Consider the following 25,036-nt stretch of genomic DNA (forward strand, 5'->3'; position numbering starts at 1 on the left):
CAAATTGGAGCGCAGCAGGTGGATATTGTAGCACACTGCAAGCGGTCCAGAATTCATGGGTATGTCGGCTACATGTTGTCTATGTACTTGATAAATTGACGTAATTTGGGATTATGCAGAAATGGATAAATGAATTAATATTTCATAGGGAAAACACATGAATTATTTTGGTTTATTAGAGTAAATTTTGTTTCCTGTCTACTTGTACCTATCTAGCTTACGTTATTTAATGGATAAGTGGCGAACAGCTAGGAACTTAACCTCCATCCTATACGAGCTGGTGAAAACGTACATGAGCTTGGAGTAACCATCTTGTTAGGATGCTTTGGTACTTTTTGTACCATGTTATAGTCCAAAATTCACTCAATGCTTAACTACACTGAGACGAGCCTTAACTTCCTATCGTTTGGTTGTAGTTGATTGTTTGCTTGTTAGCTTATCAGCCATGACTAAAATTTGAATTTTGAAGCTTAGTTTAGACTTTATTTTGAGTTTCTCTTCATCATAGTTTATTTTCTAACCGTCCTTTAAATTGCTAAAAATACATATATAAAAGTTTACCTATAAATTACTCTCTCCATCCCAAAAAGATTCTATTTTAGCCCATTTCACATATACTTATAAAAAATTGTAAAGTCTAAAATATCCTTCACCTTTTCAAACATCAATATTAATGCATTTATCGTCTACCTTTTGAAATCTCAATGCATTTGTCCCCTACTTTACCAAACTCTAATACAATAATCGTTAAAAATAAAGTCTTCGTGGGACAAACAAGAGGAGCTATTTTTTAAAAAAAAACGGAGGAAGTATTTTTGGTTGCTTCGATAATTTTTTCCACGTCTTGTTAACCATAAAGCAAATGATGAATGGCTTTCCCTATTATTGGGACTTTCTTAATTACTTTACCCATAAGAGCTATTCTATATATAATGCTATATGTTCTAAGTTGAGATGTTTATGACATGTACAATAGTGCTTAATAGTAGGCTACTAAGGTTAACACTTTGACAATTTTGTTGATATAGCAGAGAGAATAGAGAGGAGAGAGAAAAGTTAATAAGGGTAACACTGGCTCTTAGTTGACTCTTAGCATAAGATAGGAGAGAATTTTCTTGTGTGAGGCTAGGGAAATGGAAGAAACATTAATAAAATATGTACTTTGGTGGATTAATTTTAGAGGCTTCATTGCCTTAATTGTTGTAAGAGCATAATTTTTAGATGACGTGTATTACCTATGAGCTTATAAGGGTCGAACTGCTGTGCTTGGCTCTGTCCTTAATATGGAATCCTTCATAACTTAGTGCTCTGTATTTGTTGCATCTGTGTCACCAACTCTTGTTAGGCTATCAGCCTATCACTCAAAAGTAACCAAGGATGTGGCGTTTCCATCCAGGATCCAGCCCTACATATCCTTTCTCCAGACCTTGATTGAGGTAGACCGGATTACTGCACAACAGGTTACTCGTCAGATTATCATCATCGATCCACTGTTTAGTGATGCATCTCACCTTGCCTGCATAATTACGGGCACTCAAACTTTTGTCTTGATGCAGACTCAATTTGGCAGCAAATCGATCTAAGCTTTGAACTTTTACCTCCATCTGACTAGGATGAATACAATTAGTGGCCATAAGTTAGGAGACTGACCGGCATTAGCATGCTTCAGTGGAGATTTTTACACTCAACTAAAAAGGCAGATTAAAACAGACGTGGACACATTAAAACCACATGCTCTGCAGATTGTGCTTTAGGATCCGGAATTGACCTTGCAACTGATATTTTGTGGAGTTAGATTGCATCTAATGGACATGCCATATTGCCATATGGCTTTCAAGCACCATAAAACACCTCAAGTCCTTTTTCTTCCACTGTTGATCAGTGGGTGGATCCAGATGGGCAGATGCCTGGGCTTCACGCCCTCGAGCCATTGAGACCAAGCGACATCCTATAATGACAAACACCGAGAATTTGCTCAGTTTCTGGGTAGCACCAAGAAAATTTGTAGTGGTTTTATTTAAACTTCGTAAAATTTCTAGCCCCACCATCGCTGTTGTTGATTGATATTTTTAAAGAATACGCACAGGAGCTGGATATCCCAGAAAAGAAACTACATACTCCTATATGATACTGATGCATGCTTGAATTTTTCAGCAAGGGCTAAGGTGAAGCCTGGGAATCATGCCAGGAGCAATCATCAGGGGTCCATCAGCATGGTCTTCATCAAGTTTGTTGGCTTGCAAAACTAGGGCCCGGGAATGATAGGTCCCTGTGGAGGGGTAGCTATCTGCTATCCTTTCGGGTGGTTCTCTTCCCTTCTCTTATGTCTGATGCATCTTTGGCCTCTCCACAGCTGTCTAGATAAGGGAAAGGTACAATGTCACGACTATTTTCCAGCTCCTGAGGTCTTATTTTCCACATGCCAACTGAGTGCCCCTTTGAATTTGAAATGAAGGATATTTTGAGGAAAAACATAGGATTTTAGAATCCTAAAATAATTATATGGATTTAGTAGAAATCAATTCAATTCTAGAAGGATATAGAAGAGCCTCCCACATTTTAACTTGAAGTATTGCGCACGATATTTTGCTAAATAGAATTCATGTGACCCAAATAGGTCTCGAAACCCCCAAAAAAAAAGTGAATTGCACTTTTGGCTTGTTATCCGTTCTAAAATTTGGCTTTGAACTAATTTATATATAATGTTCTTTTTACTTCGCACTAGGATTTTTTACCTTTGATTGCACGCTAGAGCTAGACCACTATTTCGCTCCCTGCCTCTGGCTTATTTTGTTGCTATTCACTCCTTGATTTCATTAGTCCTAAAGCTCACCATCGACTAAATGCGCTAGCCAATGCTATATCATATGAGCATTTTCAGCGGATATTCAATCTCATCCTCTATTTTTATAATAAAATATATGGAGTAAAAAATTACTCCAACAGATACTTCATCATATACTTTAAAATTAAAGCATACTCCATATTGGGTAGAGAGCAAAAACAACATGAGAGAGTATGATCATAACATATTAATAAAATATATGTGGAGGATGTAATATGGATGTTTTGTTTGAGTGGTAACTGATACGAAGAGATAATTTTTTTAGATGACTATCCAAATAACAATATTGATGATCAAATTTGAATACGTTGTTAAAAATACGGTGATTGTTTGGCTTTTTCGTAGGAAAATCCGAATGACATGTTTACAAATAAAAAATAATTTATGAGTACAAATTTTATATACGTATATTGGCAATGTAAAAATCAAGGTTGAAAAATAAACTTTGGTGAAAAAATATCAAAATAAACTCCAAATTTAATGCTAAAATTTTAAATTTTAGCTCATAACCTTCATCATTGCGTTTCTGCTTATAACTTATAAGCCAAAATTTAAATTTTTAATTTTAAATTTGGAGTTAATTTTATGTCTTGTTCACCAAAATTTATTTCTAGACTGGGATTTTAGCTCGCTAAGAATATATATTTATATTTTTTATTCATAAATTATTTTTTTCTAGAAAACATGTCGTTTGATTTTTTTATTAAAAAAACAAATAATCATCCGCTATTTTCGAACGGTGGCAGTACTTTCGTCTTTGTATTTTAGCGATTTACATAGAAGTCTATTTTTTACACACAACATTTCAAAGTCCACAGACTAACATGAAAGCTCGCCATCACTTTCCCCTCAACCTTTTTATTCTATCTACCATGCTCCTCCTCCTCCTCACCGGCCATTCCCTTGCTCGGGCGACGAGAGGATCGAGTTGGCATAGACAGCGAGCACCGGTAGGAATGAGCAAGCTACCTCGGCTCGTTGACCTTAATGTGCCTAAAGACTAGCTTAGCTCGGTTCATGAGCTAGCTCATTAACAAGCTACTCCATCCGTTTCATAACGTAAGATGTTAGGGAAATTGAAACATAACCGAGAAACAGATTTAACATGGAAACCCTTACGGAAAAAAACCACGGGAGCCAAACGGCAATATCCGATATGAGGTGATGATTACAATAACAGGAGAATACACCGGGCCGTCGCACCCTTCCCGTGCTGCTTACAAGAGATATATATGGGGGAAAATCAAGGAGTCCTAATAGGAAAAGGCTGACAAAATCCTATTAGGAAATTAATCCTACTCCTACTCCAAGTAGGAAACAGTTAGGAAAAACCTAGCAGGAAACTAGTAATATAATCCAAATACATTATAGATAATAATTCGGAACATATCTCTAACAATCTCCACCTTGAAACGAATTCCCTTGTAGCATAAAAATTGAAATCACCAGAAACCTCATATAGATAAAATCACCTTGCGGCAAATAGTTTTTTGGACTATAATAAGCACAAACCAAACTTGAGGACAACGAGAACCTCGCTTTTTTGAACAGAAGCAGTGAACCATACTTCAAACTCGTAATGAGAATAAAACCTTAAACATGTTGGTATAAATTGGTAGAACCCAACAGAGATGAGAACCAAAACGAAATACTTAGAATCTCCTGATAAACCTCATGAAAAATTAGTCATGTGCTCATAACAGTTCCTCTGAAATCACACGATCAAAACAAGGGCATTGAGTAATACTTTAAAACTCGCCGTAGGATCAAATCCTGAAACTGTTGGTATAAATTGGGGGAACCCAACAGAATAGCGAAACGAAGTATTGAAATCTCCTGATAGATTTGATCAAAGTGATAAATGGGAACAACCAAATTCTCCTCGATGAATTGTTTTTCTCTTCCAAACACTAGCTTGTAGAAGAAAAGTCAGTAGATCGAAGGGCACCAATGTTGACGTCAGAAATCGATCTGGTCTGACGAACCAGCCGACGGTGGCGGATTGCAAATTGGAACTCGGTTGTTTTTGGTCTCGTGAACACCAGCTTGTACAAAAAAACTCTCATAAGAACCTGCCATATGCTGAAACTGATCTTGCTATCAAACTTCTTAATGTCTAATTTGGTGAAAGACTTCGAGAAAAATTACAGATCAAAAAATATGATAGATTCCAAAAGAAAAGAAAAGTTCCTTGGTACGAAGGCTGATGATGTGCACATAGAAAATTCCGCCAAAAAATAAATCCTTTTGACACTTCAAGACGATACAACTGCTTTGCTGTTTGCTGCTGTACTGCTTTGAGTGCACGACAGGTATTGGACGGAACAGCCACCACCGACCGTAGATACACGACGAAGAACGCTGCCACCGGTAGATCAGATCTTGGCTATGATACCACTTGTTAGGAAAATAGACGCAAGACACAGGATTTAACGTGGAAAAACCCCTCTAAAATAGAGAGGAAAAAACCACGGGAGACAAATCCACTAATAAAGGTACAGGATTACATATAAAGGGTGGCCTATATTTATAGGCATTAAATAGGACTAACATTAGGACTAGGACTAGTACTACGACTAGGATTAGGACTAGTACTAGGATTATGATTAGGTTATTTGAGTCATAACCCAACAAACCTCCCCTTGAATCAAAATCCCTATAAATATGAACTAGGAGAAAATGTCTCCAAAACCGTGAAGGGTAGCTAAGCACCATGAACACCTACTAAGTCCAGGCAATGCTTGAACTTAGTATTGGAAAGTGACTTCGTGAGCATATCTGCAGGATTGTCTTCAGTGTGTATCTTCCCCACAGTAACTTGCCCTTGAGCAACAATATCACAAATAAAGTGGTGCTTAATATCAATGTGCTTGGTCTTGGCATGAAACATGTCGTTCTTGGTCAAATAAATAGCACTCTGGATATCACAATAAACAACATTAGTACCCTGTCGAATACCAAGTTCAGAAACCAGACCTCGCAACCAAATAGCCTCCTTGACACCTTCAGTAGCTGAAATATATTCTGCTTCAGTAGTAGAAAGAGTAGTAACAGACTGAAGTAAAGCTTTCCAACTGACAGCTGAACCACGCAAAGAAAAGATATATCTAGAAATAGACCTCCGTTTATCAAGATCTCCAGCATAATCAGAATCAACAAACCCACCACTTGTTAGGGAAATTGAGGCATAACCGAAAAGCAGATTTAACGTGGAAATCCTTGCGGGAAAAAACCACGGGCGCCAACCGGCAATATCCACTATGAGGTGATGATTACAATAGCAGGGGAATACACCGGGCCGTCGCACCCTTTCCGTGCAGCTTACCGGGGATATATATAAGGGGAAATCAAGAAGTCCTAATAGGAAAAGGCTGACAAAATCCTATTAGAAAACTAATCCTACTCCTACTCCAAGTAGGAAATAGTTAGGAGAAACCTAGTAGGAAACTAGTAATATAATCCAAATACATTATAGGTAATAATTCGGATCATATCTCTAACATAAGACGTTTTAGCTATGCTTAGATTTATCTATTAACCAATGTATATTATTTATGTATATGTCTAGATTTATTGATATCTATATTAATTTAGGATATGCTAGAACGTCTTACATTATGAAACGGAGGTAGTATAGCTTATTTAAACCACTTCGATAATTCTAACTTTAATATTTTTTATCTTATTCTAACATAATAATAGCTACTAAGTGCTTGTTTAGTGGGTGGAATTTCATCCAATAGAATAAAAAGTGAAAGAAATATAAATACATACTCACGTTACTTCATACTCCCCCATCCTGTTTGACACCGTTGACTTTTTAATACACGTTTGACCCTTCGTCTTATTAAAAAATTTATATAGTTATTAATTATTTTTATATCATTTCATTTATTGTCAAATATACTTTGATGCATATATATAACTTTACACATTGTACAAAAGAATTTGAATAAAACGAATAGTCAAACATGTGTCAAAAAATCAACGGCGTCAAATATTTAGGGACGGAGGTACGGAGGTAGTATGATTTTTTAAGAGATTTGAGCACACGTGAAATTTACTATTTTTTCTCTGTATAACTTGCAGTAAAGATTTTTTTTTTGGCTTTACTGTACTTTATTCATATAAACTGAAATGACACTCATAAGAATTAATCCTTAGAGATCCTTTTTGTTTACTCTAAACTGAAAAAGCCCTAACTAATCAAGAATTCACAATTTTTTTAGATGTAATTATAAAACCAAGTACCACTCCCTCCGTCCCCAAATAAAATTATTTCTACTACCGCATATTTGCCAAATAAAGTTATTTCTCCACCTAATCTCACATCTCAACCAACTAGAATTGTTCTCTATTTAATTTCTCCACCTATGTTCTCTTCCCATCCAAACATAACATTTTACTAATAAATACCTACTCTCTTAATACTCGTAATTAATTTTAAAAATATTTATATTTTAGAATAGATAGAGTAAATAGCTCATTAAGACTACAAATATAAATTGATCTGGATCAAGCACTGTGAATGGATTTAGGCCCTGTTTATTTCCTAAAATTTTTTTCTGAAAACATCACATCGAATCTTTAGATATCTAAATAAAGTATTAAATATACATGAACATTAAAACTAATTACATAGTTATAGAAGAAATCGTGAGACAAATCTTTTGAGCCTAATTAGGAAGTGATTAGCCACAAGTGCTACAGTAACATCATGTGTTAATGACATATTAATTGGACTCAAAAGATTCGTCTCGCGGTTTTCAGACGGAATCTAAAATTTATTTTGTAATTAGACTACATTTAATACTTTAAATATGTGTCTAAAGATTTGATATGATGTTTTGCAACCTAGGGCCTATTCAGTTCCCAAAAACTTTTTCTAATTAAAAACATCATATCGAATCTTTGGACATCTAAATGAAGCATTAAATATACATAAGTTTTAATTACACAGTTATAGAAGAAATCGTGAGACGAATCTTTTGAGCCTAATTAGGACATGATTAGCCATAAGTGCTACAGTAGCCAACATATACTAATGACGGATTAATTAGACTTAAAAGATTCGTCTCGCGATTTTCATGCAGAATCTGAAATTTGTTTTATAATTAGACTACGTTTAATACTTTAAATGTATGTCTAAAATTTAATGTAATATTTTTATAAAATGTTTTATAAACTAAACAAGACTTAAACAAGGCCTTAACACTACTGCACTGCAAGCTGTCAACCTACCCATTAATGTCTGGAGATCTGATCCTACGGTCCCTCCAGTAGCGGTCTTTTCATCATGCCAATACTCCGACAGATCTTCCAGGAAGAAGAGAAACTCCAAAAGAATTAGAGGTGGATACTAGTACCATCCACTATCCGATCCACAGCCATGAACATCAACAGGGGCAACTAACCGTCCTCGGACAGGTACCGGCAGTATACCAACAAGGTCATTTTCAACGGCGTATTATGTATATCGTGTACACCGCCACGGCGCCACGTTTCCACGAACAAACAAACAAATTTCGGGCTATTAATTTGGTTCGCACGCTCAATTTGCCTCACCATGCCACAGCTTAAGTTAGACTCAAGTTAGAAATATTCGACTAATTTAGATGTCCGTTTAATTTATGTCATGTTTAATTTATGTCATACTTATGATAATGTTCTTTCTTCACCGTAAAGATCTCATATGTCACTTATAAAAGTATGACAAATTTGTAATGTTCTAGCTAGAGCGTGTCTACAATTTAGTTGGCCATGAATTAAACATGCTAGTTAAAAAATATAATAATATTAAATAATATAAGTATGTCATCCAAATAGTCCCTTGCTCCACGGTACACCACAAAGTCACGGTGTCGGCACGGGCAATGGCGCGGAGACACGCCCCTTCTCCTCTCGCAGTCACGGCCGTAGTACCAGGAGGAGAAATCTGGCACGGATCGAGATCCCCATCCTGCCGCACCGCGGCTCGCGCGCGCGCGCGCACGCGACGACGCCTCCTCAACACCCGTCGCGTTTCGCCCCGCCCCCCCCCCCCCCCCCCCCCCCCCCCCCAGCCCCCCGCGGTCGCCGTCACGACGCAACAACATGTCGCGCCCGCGCCACGCCACCACCCGGCGCGCCGCGCCACCATTGGTACGTGGCTTACCTTTGGCCATCGCTCGGCTCGGCTGAGCCTGTGTCGCTGCTAGCTAGCCTATCAGCTGCATGCGCATGCAGCACTCGGCAGCGACATCCTGGACGGTGCACTGAACTTAAGCCACGGTCCAGGGAGAGGGGCAGGGCTCCACGCGATGCCTGCCACTGCAGTGGGGGGAAAGAAAGGAGGCGGCGGCGGCGGGGGCGCGCGGTGGCAGCAGCGCGGCGACCAACTACTCGTCATGGAATTTTTTTTCTCGCTTTCTAGCTGACCTGAGCTGCACCGCAGTGCCTCGTCGCGCGTCGCCGCTGTGCGTGAGCGTTTCTCTTCTGCGCTCCAGCTGTCAAGGAGCTAGCAGACCGATCGATCGATCAAGCGTGAACGCAGCGGGAGAAATTATTGCGGAATCGTATCCGGGGCGCTCCTCTCTTGGCAGGCAGATCAGGAAAGGCACAGCACAGGAGTGCAGACCCAAAGCGAAACCTGCACTACACCGCACCGCATACCGCTCCTTCCGCGGTTTTGACGAACAAACTGCAGAAGCTTAAGCCGTGTAGTACTAGACTACTAGTGGGCAGGGTTTCATTTATCACCGACAGCCGAAATCATTGCACGACGATAGTGTGATTATCGACGATAATCATGTAAAACCGTGAGAATTTGAATCTAATTTTTTGGAACATAATTGTCATGGTTTTAGACGAGATACCGTGCGATTGACTTAATAACCACATGATTTCCTAATCATGGCGGAGAACAAAACAATAATCACGCAATATGATGGCAAAACTACAATGGTAAGAGCGATTATCGCCCCTTATCACGAGGCATGCTATCTAATTATTTTTTCAATATAACTCACCTCAAATCACTCCGCGACCTCTTTTGGTTGATCACGTTCTTTTTTGAAAAAAAAATTCTTCACCATTAGATTTAGGAATTACATAACTATCATTAATGATATTTTTCATTTTTCTAGCATTTTGTAAAAAAAAAATATTTGCACGATAATGGGCGCATTCGCAAGTAGCATATGACCCAAACTTTTCTCTTTTTTTCAATGTGTGCGCTTCCCGAACTGCTAAACGATGTATTTTTAAAAAACGAATTATATGAAAAATGTTTAAATAAATCGGATTAATCAATTTGTTAAGTTTGTAAAAGTTAATGCTGTCTTATGTACTATGATTAGGCTCGTTGGCATATTGAGGTGCGAATGAGCCCACCTACCACCCCTACCACTAAATAACGAAACCGGAAATACTGAAAACACCCTCACAATTACTCACGATAATTATGGTTTCGCGAACCATGCTAGTGGGCGAGGAGGTGTAAATCCGGAGCAGTGGCCAACTGTCTATCCAAGTAACCATGCAGCCATGTGTGACAGTGCGAGCACACTGACGAAACCCAACACCCTAACCTGTCAATCCGCGTGCTGTGCCGTTGCAAGTTACTACTCCAATTACTGCAAGTACGACGGATTCTGCCGTTGTGCATGCACTCTGAAACTTTCTGACGACTGGCAGTGCAGGCCGGGGAATGGGCGCCGCCGCAGCAGCAGCAGCCGGCGGTCAAGCGGCATAGGCGGGTGACACGATGCCCGTGTTCATGCATGGTGCTGGTGGATGCTGCGTTGATGCCTTCGCACCCAAGGGAGAAACCAGATACTATCCGGGCACCGTACGCTGCACCTGGGCACGCATGCATGCAGGGGAAGAAGACACCGTCAGCGTTATGCCAGATTGGACAGGATGTAGCAGCAGTGTAGTGTAGCCCCCATGTGGCCATAACTGGAATGGGCGTCGATTAGGGTTAAGTGTGTGTGCCTGCGACTTTGTTCCACTTGCTTCTCATGGATTGTGGGTGCAAACGACGCACTCACGAAGGCAGGGCAGATATTGTGTCACCAACTGAAATTCAGAGCTACCATGGCACAGCAGATTCCATGTCACCCGATAAATATGATTAGTATAAAACTCAACATAGGGTCTATTTGTTTCCTCTGTACTTTTTTTTAAAGTCTCTGTCACATTAAATGTTTAGACACTAATTAGAAATATTAAATATAGTCTATTAATAAAACTCACATCATACTTTGGAATATTTCGCGAGACGAATCTATTGAGCCTAATTAGTTCAGAATTAGCAAATACGATGCTACAGTAAACATTTACTAATCGTGGCTTAATTAGGCTTAAAAAATTTATCTAACGAAATAACATTTATTTGTGTAATTATTTTTATTATCAGTCTATATGTCCCTAAATCCAAACAGCTACGTAGTATCATAGCAGAGCTGAGACATGAGAGGATAAGATGTTTTATTATTAGAGGATAACTTCAGATTACCTCCCTTAACTACCGAGGCCACGAGAACCGTATATAAGCTCGTGGAATTCAATAGCACACGTGACAGGTTCAGAACGAGAATGAACTCATGGAATGTGCCTCACGCAGGGTAATTTGGAAAGGGATGGGACTGATGGTGCAGCCAAGGTTCCATGCATCAAGTGAGTGTACGACCGAACTGACGTGCCGCCGTCCCGGCGGCCACGAGTCAGTGAGCTACACCTGGTGCTGGGCTAATAAGTCATCAACTCATCGTGATGATGAGTGAAACTGACATAACTACGGTTTTTTGTTAGCGATAGTGGGATGACAAAAGGAACAAGAGAACAAATGTGCAGCCTCCCAAGCGATTTATCAGGGCAGATTCAAAGAATCTGTGCACTCGACGATTGACATATCAGACTGGCATGATCGCGTGTTGCGTTGTGGTGATGGTAGACGTTTTCAGAGGAGTACAGAACAGCTCCAGCTGACCATAAGAACTTAGCATGGCCCGTTCTAAACTACTGCCTCCGACCCAACATTGAAATTGTTTAGCATATATTAAGGTTAAAAAAAACTATATTGCATCTTAATAACAAGGAATGGATGGGGTGAGAGTATGGGTGGGGGATAAAATGAAAATAATTTTAAATAAGAAGTGATGAGTAGGACAAGTATTGTGAATAGCGCTAGAAATATTTATATTTTATGACAAGATTAAAATGTTAGAAATGTTTATATTTTGAAATTGTTAAATGGTATATTTTGTGTGAAAATATTCTCTAGAGAATGTTCGTTCAAAAAAAACAAATTATCCATTTTAAACCTTTTAATATTTAATTCTCGATTAGTCATATGCTAATCATATATTCATATTCCTCATTTTGTGTGAGACTAATAGGCTAATTTTAACCTATAATAAGAACGCACCCCGTGGTCATATTTGTTTGTTACTTTTGATACCTCATTGGTACACCTCCGAACTTGAGGTAATCGGTGTTACCATAAATCAACACTAAAAATTATGTTACCTTCTGCTTAGAACCTGCGGTGGGATATGTCAATGCCTCAGAGGAGGTGAAGGGCAGAAAGAAAGGAGATACAAGATTGGTGTCTGTTGATCAATATACAGTCTAAACAACAGCTTAATACTATATATACGTTCCATATAGTGAATCATTAATTATACTATGGATAACCTGTTATATGAGCTGTTTGTATATCGTCTGGATAAGGTGCGGAAAGATTATATTGACAACAGCCGACTAAACCATTTTCCATGCCCTAACCATGGAGGGGGCATAAGAAAGTGCTAAGCTCCCAAAGACGTGCTCTAGATAATTAATAAGCCTCATGTTATCACACTGGCCCAGTGTCCACTCGAAATTAGTACCATTCAAGTTGGAATGTTAGATCATAATAATTTGGTCCTCTTTGACAATTGACCGAATCAGCTAATACCTCCGCTAGTGCATACCAGCTATAAAAGGAAAAAGGAATTACAGTCAACAAAAGGATGGATCACACCAGTTATGCTTTCTCCAGAACTTCAGATAAGATAAACAAAACCTTGTTCTCAGGCTTTCCAGCTGCTATGGAATAGCACTACAGCAGAGTGCCCAGGAAAAGAAAAAACTATATCTAGACTACCTTTTACACACAGAAAGATGCAAACAACTGCAATCTGCATGATGCATTACTATTGTTAATCAAACTCTACTGAAATACATGAGGATGAAAAAGATCATCTCATCAGGCATTTCCTTCAGACAATACAGCCTCTACCACCTATACAAAAGAACTGTTAGTGCTATAAAATGTACAAGGGTTACCAACTCAATCGATCTTTGCCAGATTTCAAAATAGCGTAAGAGACCGAGGTTTTGAGAAAATGTTCAACTTTCTTTGGAAAAAACGAGATGACTTTGGTATTGGCTGCTTGCGAATTGAACTGTCTGGAGGACCTTCCACTACATCGGTGACGACCACTTCTTGTGAACATGAGTTGTTCAACTGATCGCTTCGCCTCAGATCCCTGAGAAGATGAAGTAGCTTCATTGAACAAGCTTTTGCTTCATCAGTTCCATTTACTGACAAGTCCACGAGGGCAGGGATTACACCTTCCTTCATTACAAGTAAGCAATCATCGGCACTAAGGGAACATACTGCTAAAAGGATAACCACTGCATGCTCTCGTTCTTTAGGGTTTCCAGTGTCAAGATATTCTGCAATGGAACCAAGGCATCGATCGGTTTTTGTTATAAGCATTGTGGCTTCTTCCAGATCACACAGGTTCCTCAAAATCTCCAAGCAACACTCAGCAAAGCTTCCTTCAGAAAGAATGGGTGACAACCTTGAGATTATTCCCAGTGAAATTAAGTATGGCTTTATAGCCGAATCAGATGAAAGATTGCAGACGATTTTCAGGCAAAGCTCGAGACCCTCGGCATCTTCAGACTCCAATATTTTGAACACCGGAGGAGCAACAATAGAGGCCATCAAATCGGATTGTTGACAACTTGGGTGCTGAACCAGTTCATGAATTATCAACAAAGCTTCGATTTTTAACTCAGAATCAAGAAAGGACACAAACAGGCGGAATGCTGCTTCATTCATGTGTAGAATATTAGTCCTGTACATCAAAGAAATATGCTTTTAAAAACCTTACAGTTTTGAGTCTCAGCTAAGAGTAAAACTAACTACAAGAGCAAACGATTGATAGTCTAGCATCATATAAAGGGAGCGCAAGCCCTCAAGTAGCTTACATTTTGCCCTTTCAAATCACAAAATAAGGCAGATGAAAGTATGTCAGTTTTTTCAGAGGAAGTGTTGTTACCTGCTATTGGAGAGAAATACATGAAAAAACTGAAACCCAACTTTCTGTGCTTGCATACTGTAGCTTCCATCTTCATTCATTAAGAAATCAAGGAATGCCTCTACGAATCCATTGGAAACCATAGCACATGAAACCTCATTTTCCTCATCAAGAATGTTCTTCAAATCTCCAAAGGACCTGTCTTGGAGTTCCAATGGGAGCTTGGATAGCTCGCAAAAGAACCTTAGGAACTTGTCATGGTTGAAGTTGCGGAACGAGAAACATTCTTGATAGTCTGCATTCCAAGAGAACTGAGTTAAACTATCTTTTGGCTCTTCCATGTCCCGCACATGGGATGAATCTGACATATAACTGGCATCAGATAATGCAACAGATGAAGTGCTATGATCAATCACAAAATCCCTGATTTTTCCAGCAATTAGAGGTACTGAAACATTGTGCAGACTTGACATAGAGTAACCATGCAATTGCTCTGGTAAGTAACTGTATGCATTTTTGGATGGAGCGACAAAATCTGAGATTATGAACCCATGCTCTTTGCACCAATTGAAAATGAGATCCCTCATGCAAGTATTCGGAATCATTGAGAAATTTTCTAGCTTTATGTGTGTCCTGGGACAGGTATCATGTCCCTCCCGAAACCATCTCTCAATATTTTCTCTTTCATAAGTCTGCCCAGATGTTATTATGACAGGATCATGCATTAACTTTGTTGATAATGGGCAACAGAACTCTGCAGGTGGTGTGGCTGCTCCTGACAGACTAGTCTGATCCTCATTTCTCTGGATATGTGCCGGTGTGTAGCACTTTCCAGGAGTGCTGTTATCACTAACAAAACTTGAGCTCGAAGACTGGCTTTCGGATTGAGTGCTTTCATTCTGGTCACCAGTTTCTGGTTTGATGTTTTTTCCGTACTTTTTAACAAGATACAGAAGGAACTTAAGAACTCCCTCCTTTTTGGGATCAGTACCGCTAATCTTGTCAAGCAATTTCTTGATAGCCCTTCGTTCAATTAACATAGCTTTAGGAGATGTTAGGCTTAAGTTTGAAGCTGCCTGCAGGAATGTTTCAAGTTCAAGTTCTTCGGTCGCATCAGACTGCCGAAGCATCTCTAAAATGATTTTACCAGCCTCTTCTTCCATGGTATCAATAACAAATTTTATGTCCCGGAGATCATCATGGACTTCAACAATCTATGATAAAATTAACTTCGTAAACAATAAAGCAAAGGAGTAGGTGCAAGAAAGATATCATGGCAATACACAAAATCCTTGATACAGCAATATGCCCTCTAACTGCAAGTTATAACAAGCACGTTTTAATCAATTTGCTGCTTATTGCATGTGCTTCTAAAAAATTCTAGTATTTCAAGTTAAATCATTTACAGAAATAGGTCTGGAGACCTTTGAAAAGTCAGTTTGTTTGGTGAAGATGAAATCAAATTCCAAGAATACTATATATATTTCAGTAGTTCCTTTTTACTGCCCGAAAGAAAATCCATATAGCAATTCCTGCACATAAGCTAATAAATTTATTCCTTAACTCATAAACATTATAATGACTTTGAGTTGGTGAGTCTGACATAATAGAGAGTAAAACAAAAAAATATATCACAAAATGAACTAACCTGATTAGCTAGTGATGGTGGGACCATGTTCTCAATCAGGAACAAGCTCCGCCTAAGTGAGTCTCTGATCCTTTCACACCGTGATACAATCGCCTCTCCAGTAATAGCCTGAAACACAAATACATACACACAATCATCAAATGGTAAAAAAAAGTTAGGAAATTAGTGATAATGAAGGGTGTTATAATCTTAGTTTCCAACAAATGCAAGGATAACTTACCAAGTAGAGCTTGCTACATTCAACGCAGTGCTGAACAATCAGATTCCCTTTCTCAATTATATTGTATAGGTTGCATAATTCTTGTATGCCCGCTTTACATCCAGGTCGAGCTGCTTCAATTAATGGAAGAATAGAGGAGACTTTATCTAGCATCATTGTCAGCTCACTGCACATTGAGCTGTGAACCTAACAAAGCAAATCAGTCGAATAAGAAACATACAAACAATGGGGAATATGGCATGGATATGACAAATACATCATTCTTTTATAATGACACACTAAACAATGATAATAAACTATAGTATTCAGTCTAAATATTCCCAACATTCTCTGAAAGTTGAGTTGTCTCTTGAGAGTCAGGTTTCAAATCTTGCAATATGAGGATTCATTCTTCTCCTTTTATATGATGATATTTAAATCAATATTGCAACTTCAAATCAATATTACAACTTCAACAGTTAGTAGCATTTAGCTTCACATGACTAACCATGCCACAGAGGCATGACTGTCCCATCATTTGCATGAGCGCTTCCACTTGCATGAAAGTGGCAAGTAGCCACAGAATTTATGCTTGAATGAAAATTAATATAGTATGTAAAAAGCAGGGAGCAATTAATCCTTCTACCTTGGGGAAAGAATTACGCTGGGATGGGCCCATATCTTCTTTGTTGCTATTGTCCATCCACAATGAATGACTGCCAATCTTTAATCTCAAGGGCCTTGAACTGTCAATGCAAAAGATAATAACTGGATCAAATCAAAGTGCATCTTACCAGAGTAGAAAGATAGGCGTAACTATTTTTTCTCGTTTTAGGATATGCATAATTCGATCAAACATATGCTGACTCTCAAAGGATTTAGTGGTCATGCCATCAAGGAAATGGCAATTGTGTTTTCTTTCATGAGAATTATCCGTTATTGTGAAATGTTTGTTCTGGTCAATGCTATTCACTTTAAACAAGCTAAACTCAAGGGAACATCAACATCTGGACATTTAATGAATTGTTTATCTTAGTAGAGTCTCTAGCAATTATACCATAACCCATGCATAGGGTGTGGGCTGTAGCTATTGCTTTCATCTTTTATAAATAAAATGGCATGGTGAGCCTTTTGCGTGTTCTTGAAAAAAGTGTTTGCTCATATAAATTTGCAGAGAAATTGTATGAAAAATGGTTCATTCCAAATAGGTCAGGATACATATCCTTTGCACACAGAGAAGTTCTAGCAATATACACACCCAACTCCCAGCCTCCCAATATTGCCAAAGAAAAAAGACTAATTAGGTCAATATAACGCTACTCCCTCCATTTCAAAATGTAGGGCATATTTTGTTTTGTTGGGACAAAGATTTGACCAAAGATTACTCTATTAACATATCATTTATGTAACACAAAAGTATAGTCATAAGAAAGTACTTTCACATGCAAATCTAATAATATCAATTTTGTGTCATAAAAATTATATCCTAATAGAGTATCTTTTTTGTCAAACTTTTTTCCTCATGAAACAAAATACGCCCTATATTTTAAAATGGAAGAAGCATATTGTTGATCAATTAACAGATTTCACACTTTTCAGTTGAATTCCTACCATAGGTTAAAGTCAGCCAATTGGTTAAAGCACTGTATTTAACTCTTTAAACAGATACTGGATAGGTGTAAAAATGGTGTTATCAGTTTATTAGTACAGCTCACATTCATCTTCTTGAGCCAATGCATATTTGATAAGTTGTACTTGTACGTTCTACATCCTTGTATTGTCACAGGAAGAGAATTGAGAAATTGATTTCTTTTTTCAAAACTATAGTGCTTTTTCAAGGCTACGGGACAGTTTCATATGATCCCTAGATTGGTGCAGGAATGAATCACCTAACAAGACAAAGGACACACTAGTACTGTACTAAATTACAGTATATTCTAAGGTCGTCACTTCACATTGCCAACTGTGCCAAGGAAGCATACCTGAATCTTGCAAGAGCTTTCTGGAAGGTATCTTAAGATAGAAGCACAAGAGTATTCAATTTTACAAAATTATCTGATCATGACTACTATGAGGCTTAAACCCCAACGTCGACTACCAAATAAGGAGAATGAATAAGGAGAAGCGAAGAGCAAAAATTGGTCCCTTCTGTATTAAACAATGGACCTAAAACGTGCAAAAGGAAACAACAGAAAGAAAGCAACGCAAGGTTTTGATCCCAAGGAAAGAACAGGACACGAGTACGCAACCAACTAACCGCACAATACTAAAAGTAACAAATCACAAGTCACGGCTGAGGAAGCTGAGGTTCATTGCTCATCGAAACCACCCCCAAAAAAAAAATCTTACTTTGTTAACAAAAAAAATCCTAATAGCTCAGATTACTAACAGGTGATAACAACAGTCAAGCAACGATATACTCCTACTCCACATGTTAACAGCATAATAAACCAATAGAAAGCAAAACACTTGAAAAGAAAATCAACGAACCTCCTCGTCAAGGCCTTCCCTGCCTGAAAGCCTCCCTGTACTCCTCGCAGGAATCAGCAAGAAACAGGCAAAACCTCCCCTACTGCCGCGGTGCCGCCGCCCAAACCGCTCGTCCGCCCGGCCGTCCTGCAGCCCAAGAACTGATCTTTTCCCGAACCCGAAGGTGAGCGGAAGGGGACGATCGGTCGCGGACAGCGGCGTTCCTCCCTCGAGGCGGATAAAGATGGCGCGGCCGCGGAGAGAGAGAGACGGACAACGGAAGAAGGGGAGAGAGCGAGAGCGGAATCGTGGAAATGATGAAGTGATGGGCACTACCACTCGCGCGCTCGCTAATTATTCTTTTGCGGCTCGTGCCTAATCTTCTTCCCTTCCTTCCTCTTACCGGTCGTCGTCTACGCCCCCCGTAGCGGCTCGCGGGTCCCACCAGCGATGGCGCCACCACCCGAGACTCCTCTACACCTCTACTAGTACTCCCCTCTTCCTCCCTCCCTCCCTCCCTCCCTCTCTCTCTCTCCTATCTCAATCGCGTTGGTATAGAGAGAGAGAGAGACAGCGGGATTAGTTTGTGGGAGGAGGGCCCCGCGCCCGCGCTCGCGATCGAGAGTCGAGTCGACGCTAGACTGGGCAGGCGGCAGCAGCAGCAGCGACGATTTTGGTGGCTGCGCGCGCCCACCAGCGCCACCTTCCGCGATGATGTGATCGCCGGGGAAACCACAAGCACAGGCGCACGCTACGCGGCTCTCGCCTCGGCTCCACCCCCACGGCGGTTGGCCACCCACCCTCCGCGGCGTGCGTGCGGTGCGGTGCGTTGCAGGCGACGACGACCACACCTGACCTGATCTCAGGCGACAGGCGTGTTGCGTGCTCAACTGCTCGTGTCACCGTTCCGCCCCCTTCGTCGCTCGGTGCTCGACATGTCAACAAAAAGTAATCGGTGCCACCAGCAGGCAGCCGCGCGCACGCACCGCGCGCATAAACATCACATCAAATTTTTAGATATCTAAATATAGTATTAATTATAGATAAAATGAAAAACTAATTGTACAGTTACGTGAGAAATCGTGAGACGAATTTTTTGAGCCTAATTAGTACATGATTAGTCATAAATACTATAGTAACCCATATATGCTAATGATGAATTATTTAGGTTTAAAAAATTCATCTCACGATTTATAGGCCAGTAGTGAAATTTATTTTTCCATTCATGTCCGAAAAACCTTTCCGATATCCTGATGTGACATGCAAAAATTTTCATTTAACCATCTAAACCCCCCTAAAACGGAAAAGGAGCAGAGACGGCAGTTGCGCTGGTTTTTCCAGAAGCTCGTGGCTTGTAAGAGAGGGGCCAAGAATCTCCTGGCACGAGCACGGTTGAAGTGTTTGAACTGCCCTGTGGCGGCGATCACGAAATCACGATTCTGCGAGGCGATAAAAGATTGAGCTCGCAAGTCAGCACTGCAGCAGCAGCAGAACCTTGCGTCGTGATGAAGCATCCGTCACGACCCACGATTCGTGCGTGCCCGTGAGAACGACACGAGACTACACAAACGCTGGCGAACCGGGGTCACAGCCGCTGCTGATTCGAGAGGTGCGATCAGCAACAGATCGACACGCGAGCAAAGCGCGATTTATGTATGCCTTTTCTGATCGAGCGGGTGGCGCAGGTTTGCTCTCGAGGACAGAGGGACCGATCAGCCTCTCTCGTTCGTCCCCTCCCTTCACGGAGAAGACGAACCGGACGCCCAGAAGCGACCGACCGGTGACACCGTGACAACGAGCCGCTTTGTGCGAAGGCGAGTGATGCGCGGGCCGCCGCGCCGAGCCGAGGGCGACTGACACGCCACCCCCGGCGATCGACGGGCGGCCGATTGGCCCGGGACAACCAAACCAACCACCACCCGAGAGGCAACGGGTGCCGTCTTGGCGTTGGGGTTTGCCGGCAGGATGGGCCCACCTGCCCAGGCAATGTTGGGTGTTGGTGGAGGTCGCGTCTCCCTGCCAATCAAACTTCCCGTCCATCCATCGGTCCATGCTTCTGTGCTGCAGAGAATTCTTTTGTGCCTTTTTGTGATCGTGTGTGCGCGACACGCTTGGGGCATTTTGGATTCTACACTTCTACTTGTACTACTAGTACAGTACCACGTATGGTCAGGTAATAGCCGTGAACCTTCACTTTTTTTCTGCATGTTACCAAAACAGTCGAAAACGTTTATATACATATCAATATAAGATATATCATTATATATGATAAATTTGTGTAAATTTAAATTCGTTAGAAACAAATTAAACTGAACTAATATATGATATGTTTGTTTTTCTATAACTTATAAAAGTCAAATGGTATATTTATAGCATGTTACGTCTCATACTACTTTATATTATTCATTTATATATCTATCTATTATAATATAAAGACAGGCCTAAAAGGAGGCTTCACGTTTGTTCTGGAGACTAGAAATTACTAGGGGTGTTAACGGAGCGGATTCAGACGGACAGTGGTCATACCATATCCTAAACTATAATTTTTAAACGGAGCGAAGCGGACGTGGATATTTTCGGATGCGGATGCGGATACGAATTGTTGCAGATGTCGGAAATGGTACGGAGTCGGCTCGGAAACGGATTATTATGACCTGGTGGGATATGTACATGTTATCAATACATTGTCATTCAATATTGATGAAAAATATTTGGGCTATTGATGGACTTTTGATTGAGTACTTTGCGGGCTAACAAATTCGGATTATCCGCTAGAATGACTATCGGATAATTCGATAAGAAAATCGGATAATTCGCATCCACGGGATATTAATGATACCACATCCGTATCCGAATCCGACACCGTATCCACCGGATAGTTATAAACCCCTACCACATCCTCAATTTGAGCGGATTCGGATCGGATCGGATATTATCCGATTTGTTAATACCCCTAGAAATTACCACATTAATCGGAGAAAAAAAGAAAATATTTGGACCATCGGATTAGATTATGTTTAAATTTTAATGGCTGATATTTAATGATGTATATCTCCATGTCAGAGTAGATAATTTATCCGGGCGTTCCTTTGTTGTCCGATTGAAGACCAGCCATAATCAAACTTTGATTACCAATTTGTCCGGTTGAAGATCAGCCATAATCAAACCTGATTACCAATTTATCCGGGTGTTGTTTTGTTGTCCGATTGAAGACCTAGAAGCTAGAGCCAAAATAAAACTCTGATTACGTTTTGCTTTGTCTAGAGATTTAAGAAAAATCCAAATAGTACTTCCTCATATAGACATAATTTGATGTATAATAGATTCAAAAGTATATTTAGATCGTTAGGTCTAGATTTGCTATAAAAAAATATACACCGTTAGATCATGGTGGATCTAGATTATAACGGTGTAGATTGATAGTTATAGTTATATGAGAAATACAATTGTGTTTAGAAATATAAAATATTATATTTCTAATAACATAACCAATTAGATTAGATCAATTCAGCTAGAGAACGTTCTCTTAGTTAAACCGTAATAGACTAGGATTGGGTGAAAAAAAGAAAGTATGATCACGGATTAATAGGACTCGATTTAGACTCTTATATTGATTGTGAAAAAAAGCATGATAAAAAATTGAGGGATACCCGATTGGAAATATTTTGATCTCAACTCAAATTAGAGCCATATAATTCCTATTTTAGCATATGTTCTATCCAAATTATAACCGTATAATCAAAATCGAAAATAAATTAAGAGTTATATGTATAATGGATAGTTGTACATAAATTCCATATAGTTATATAGATCCATGCAAAATTGCAAAGGAAATCCCCTAGCAATTACCACGTTAATTGAAGTTAAAAAGAAAAACGCTAACCATCGGTTTACAGTAGACATATATTTTAATAATAAAATGTAGATTATGTTCATATGTAAGTTTATAGAAAATAGTCACTTTATGTATTAAAGAATATAGAAAGAATAAAAAACAACCCATTCAATTTGGTTAGAAAAATGAATTGGGATCAAAATCATGCCCATCCGATTGTTACAAATTGTGCCAAAGTTAGATAATGCTCAAAAGTCCTGGGTCATTTAATCTCACGCGTGAATTCTTGCATGCACACGATAATCAGCAAAGGAACTATGAAGTGCTAGAGGCTAGAGCAAGTATGTCTTTGGGCCATGTTTTTGGGTGATTAACCCAAGTACAATTTGGATTCATATAACTCTATGTTGATTATGATCTGCTATGCATGCTTCGCTGCTAAATTTTTACTGATCGAGATGAGGAATAGTGGCATACAGAAATGATGCAAATCAAAGAAAGGACACATGAGCAGTTTCTTTATTTCGTTTCATGATTTTTGAGAAGGGAAATAAAGTCGAAAAAGTAATAAAAATCATCGCCTATAGATTAGCGATGTAACTTTCGCTTATAAACCATTTTTATATAACAAATTTTGAAAACATATAAATATTAAATAGAATTAAAATGAACAACGATGTAAAGTAAATAATATTATGTTTTTAGACTTGGAATGTATTCCAAAAGCTTAAATATAAACTAAATCTAGCCACGCAAATACGCGGACCACCTTACTAGTTTTAATAACTACTCAAGTAATTTGCATAAGAAGATGATGTTACCCAATGTGCTAAAAATACTTTCGTCGCGTGACCGCAGGACTGGCTAGGTTGAAAAGGTGATCATCACTAACGCGAGTGCCTGATGAGGCTGTGGACCTATGGTGATCATTGGTGTCGGTGCAGCCGGGCAGCGCATCGGCTCACTAGTTTTTGTTGCGGTTCATAATTCACGGGGACGTGTGGTGATGGAGCGTCTCTCTTTTCGTGATTACTGCAAGACGAGCAACCGGTGACACACACGTAAGAGGGTTGACTTCCCGATGAATCATACGACACGAGCAGTAGGCTCAAAAGAAAGATGGAAAATCCGCATCACCATTCACTTGTGCAGTTGTGCGTGAACAATGTTCAGCACTGCAAATCTGCAACCCACCGACCGGCCCCGGTACAACGAGATGAAAGACGACACTTGCCGCTTGCACGGCCGCGTGAGCGACGGTTAAAGCTAGTGCTCGCGCGCGGCGGCCACGGCCATGGCGACGTTTCAAGCAGAGACGCCTTTACTGCGATCCGATCAAAGCGTGTGTGCGGTCCATGCGTGTTGAGTCGCTGTCCGTGTGCGCGCGGTTAGCCGAGCGATCGATTTTGGCCTGCTATGTGCTACATATCCTTTCCGGTTTAGATTTTTTCCCTCGAGAACTTTCTTCCCAGACAGATCGTCGCCCGGTTAACAGGACTGATAATGGAATCCTATCGCGAAGCAAGTTGGTCTCGTTTCCTTTTGGACGGTACGTACGCGACACTGTGTCTTCACTCACTCACTTCGACCACGCACAGTGTACGGCCGTTTAGTGTCGTATGCACGTGACACGATCGGGTGGTTAGTGTCGTTCTCATCAGTTCATTAAACGCAGGGTGTGCGTGTACGCCCGGGGCCAAACCTGCACCTATGCAGCAGTCGACGGCTCGCCGCACCCCATCCCTCTCGCACGTGAACTCCCGTGCGCACGGCTCCACCGCACCGCTCCGCTCCGTGCCTCTGTCCCCGCGGGCGCGACACCGCGCGGGTCGTGCGCGCCATGCCGTGCCGCGCGTCGCCCATCAGATCGCCTCGTCAATCCTCGGTGGCGACTGTGCGAAAGAAAAAAAACATTTTCCCTGTCTTACGAGATATACTGTTTTCTATATAAGTTTTACTCTCATCCTTGGTATCGATACATCGCGGTACTAAATCATTTCTGATCGTTGAATCTAACAGTACACATACTACTTAGCTAGATCTAATGATGAGAAACGATTTGGTATCTTGAGGTACCGGTACCTTGAGATACAAAAGAAAGGATGTGAGTAAAATTTTTTCTATATACATAGAAAACAGTGATACATCATGCTAATGGAAAAAATGCTTTAAAAAATCTCCGCGATTTCAACCCGTCTCTCGGCCTCGATCGTTTTCGCAGCGTTTTGTTTACTCCGGCTGCAAGCCTGCAAGTTTGATCCGATCAAAACTCGAAAGTCCATGTTTCGCACTCGCGGGCGCGCGGTGCACGACAGCACGCGTCGCTGTGACGCTGTCGTGCGAGTTTGTAGCATAGCGAGCGAGCGATCGATATCATAGAAGAAACGCCGAAAAAAATATGAGGCATTCTGCGTGGTAGCCGTGTTTAGACTTCAAACAGGTGACCTCACCACCAATCTCGTTTCTTGCGTTGCCTCGGCTAAACTCAGCCATTGACCCGCAGCAACAACGAATGTTTCCTCGCTCGATCTTCCGGGTCAGATCATCATTGGAGTCAGACAAGATACAGTATCCTTCCTAGCACTGTCAGGGCAGAACCTTTCGAAGAAAAGAAAAATGCTGTCACGAGAGGAGATATGCAGATTTGCTACAGTGACCTGCAGCTGCATATGAATCTTCAGGCGACTTTTCTTGACCGGGGAAAAGCTAGGTCTCGGTTCGGGAGTGGACGCCGGAGAATAATCTC

At 40.3% G+C, this 25,036-nt stretch overlaps 1 protein-coding gene across 1 annotated transcript; it reads right to left on the reverse strand.

Moving 5' to 3' along the window:
* Positions 1–12,841: 12,841 nt before the first annotated feature.
* Positions 12,842–18,688, reverse strand: LOC102711775 (U-box domain-containing protein 5-like). Its single transcript, XM_006647701.3, has 6 exons — positions 18,477–18,688; positions 16,633–16,732; positions 16,008–16,193; positions 15,788–15,895; positions 14,161–15,353; positions 12,842–13,956 (listed from the first exon to the last, which is right to left on the reverse strand). The coding sequence occupies exons 2-6, from the start codon at positions 16,687–16,689 to the stop codon at positions 13,182–13,184; spliced, it is 2,319 nt and encodes a 772-aa protein (XP_006647764.1). The 5' UTR covers positions 16,690–16,732; positions 18,477–18,688; the 3' UTR covers positions 12,842–13,181.
* Between the last annotated feature and the right edge of the window lie 6,348 nt (positions 18,689–25,036).

The sequence above is a fragment of the Oryza brachyantha genome, chromosome 2, assembly GCF_000231095.2.
Source record: "Oryza brachyantha chromosome 2, ObraRS2, whole genome shotgun sequence".
Lineage (NCBI taxonomy): Eukaryota > Viridiplantae > Streptophyta > Magnoliopsida > Poales > Poaceae > Oryza > Oryza brachyantha.

What these genes read in the sequence shown, in the direction of transcription:
- LOC102711775 (XM_006647701.3), bottom strand. Translation starts at nt 16,689, where the DNA reads ATGGACAATAGCAACAAAGAAGATATGGGCCCATCCCAGCGTAATTCT. An exon ending in AGCGTAATTCTTTCCCCAAG is followed by an intron (nt 16,194 to 16,632) that starts GTAGAAGGATTA and finishes TTGCTTTGTTAG; the next exon opens with GTTCACAGCTCAATGTGCAG. An exon ending in GTATTTCTCTCCAATAGCAG is followed by an intron (nt 13,957 to 14,160) that starts GTAACAACACTT and finishes TTTGATGTACAG; the next exon opens with GACTAATATTCTACACATGA.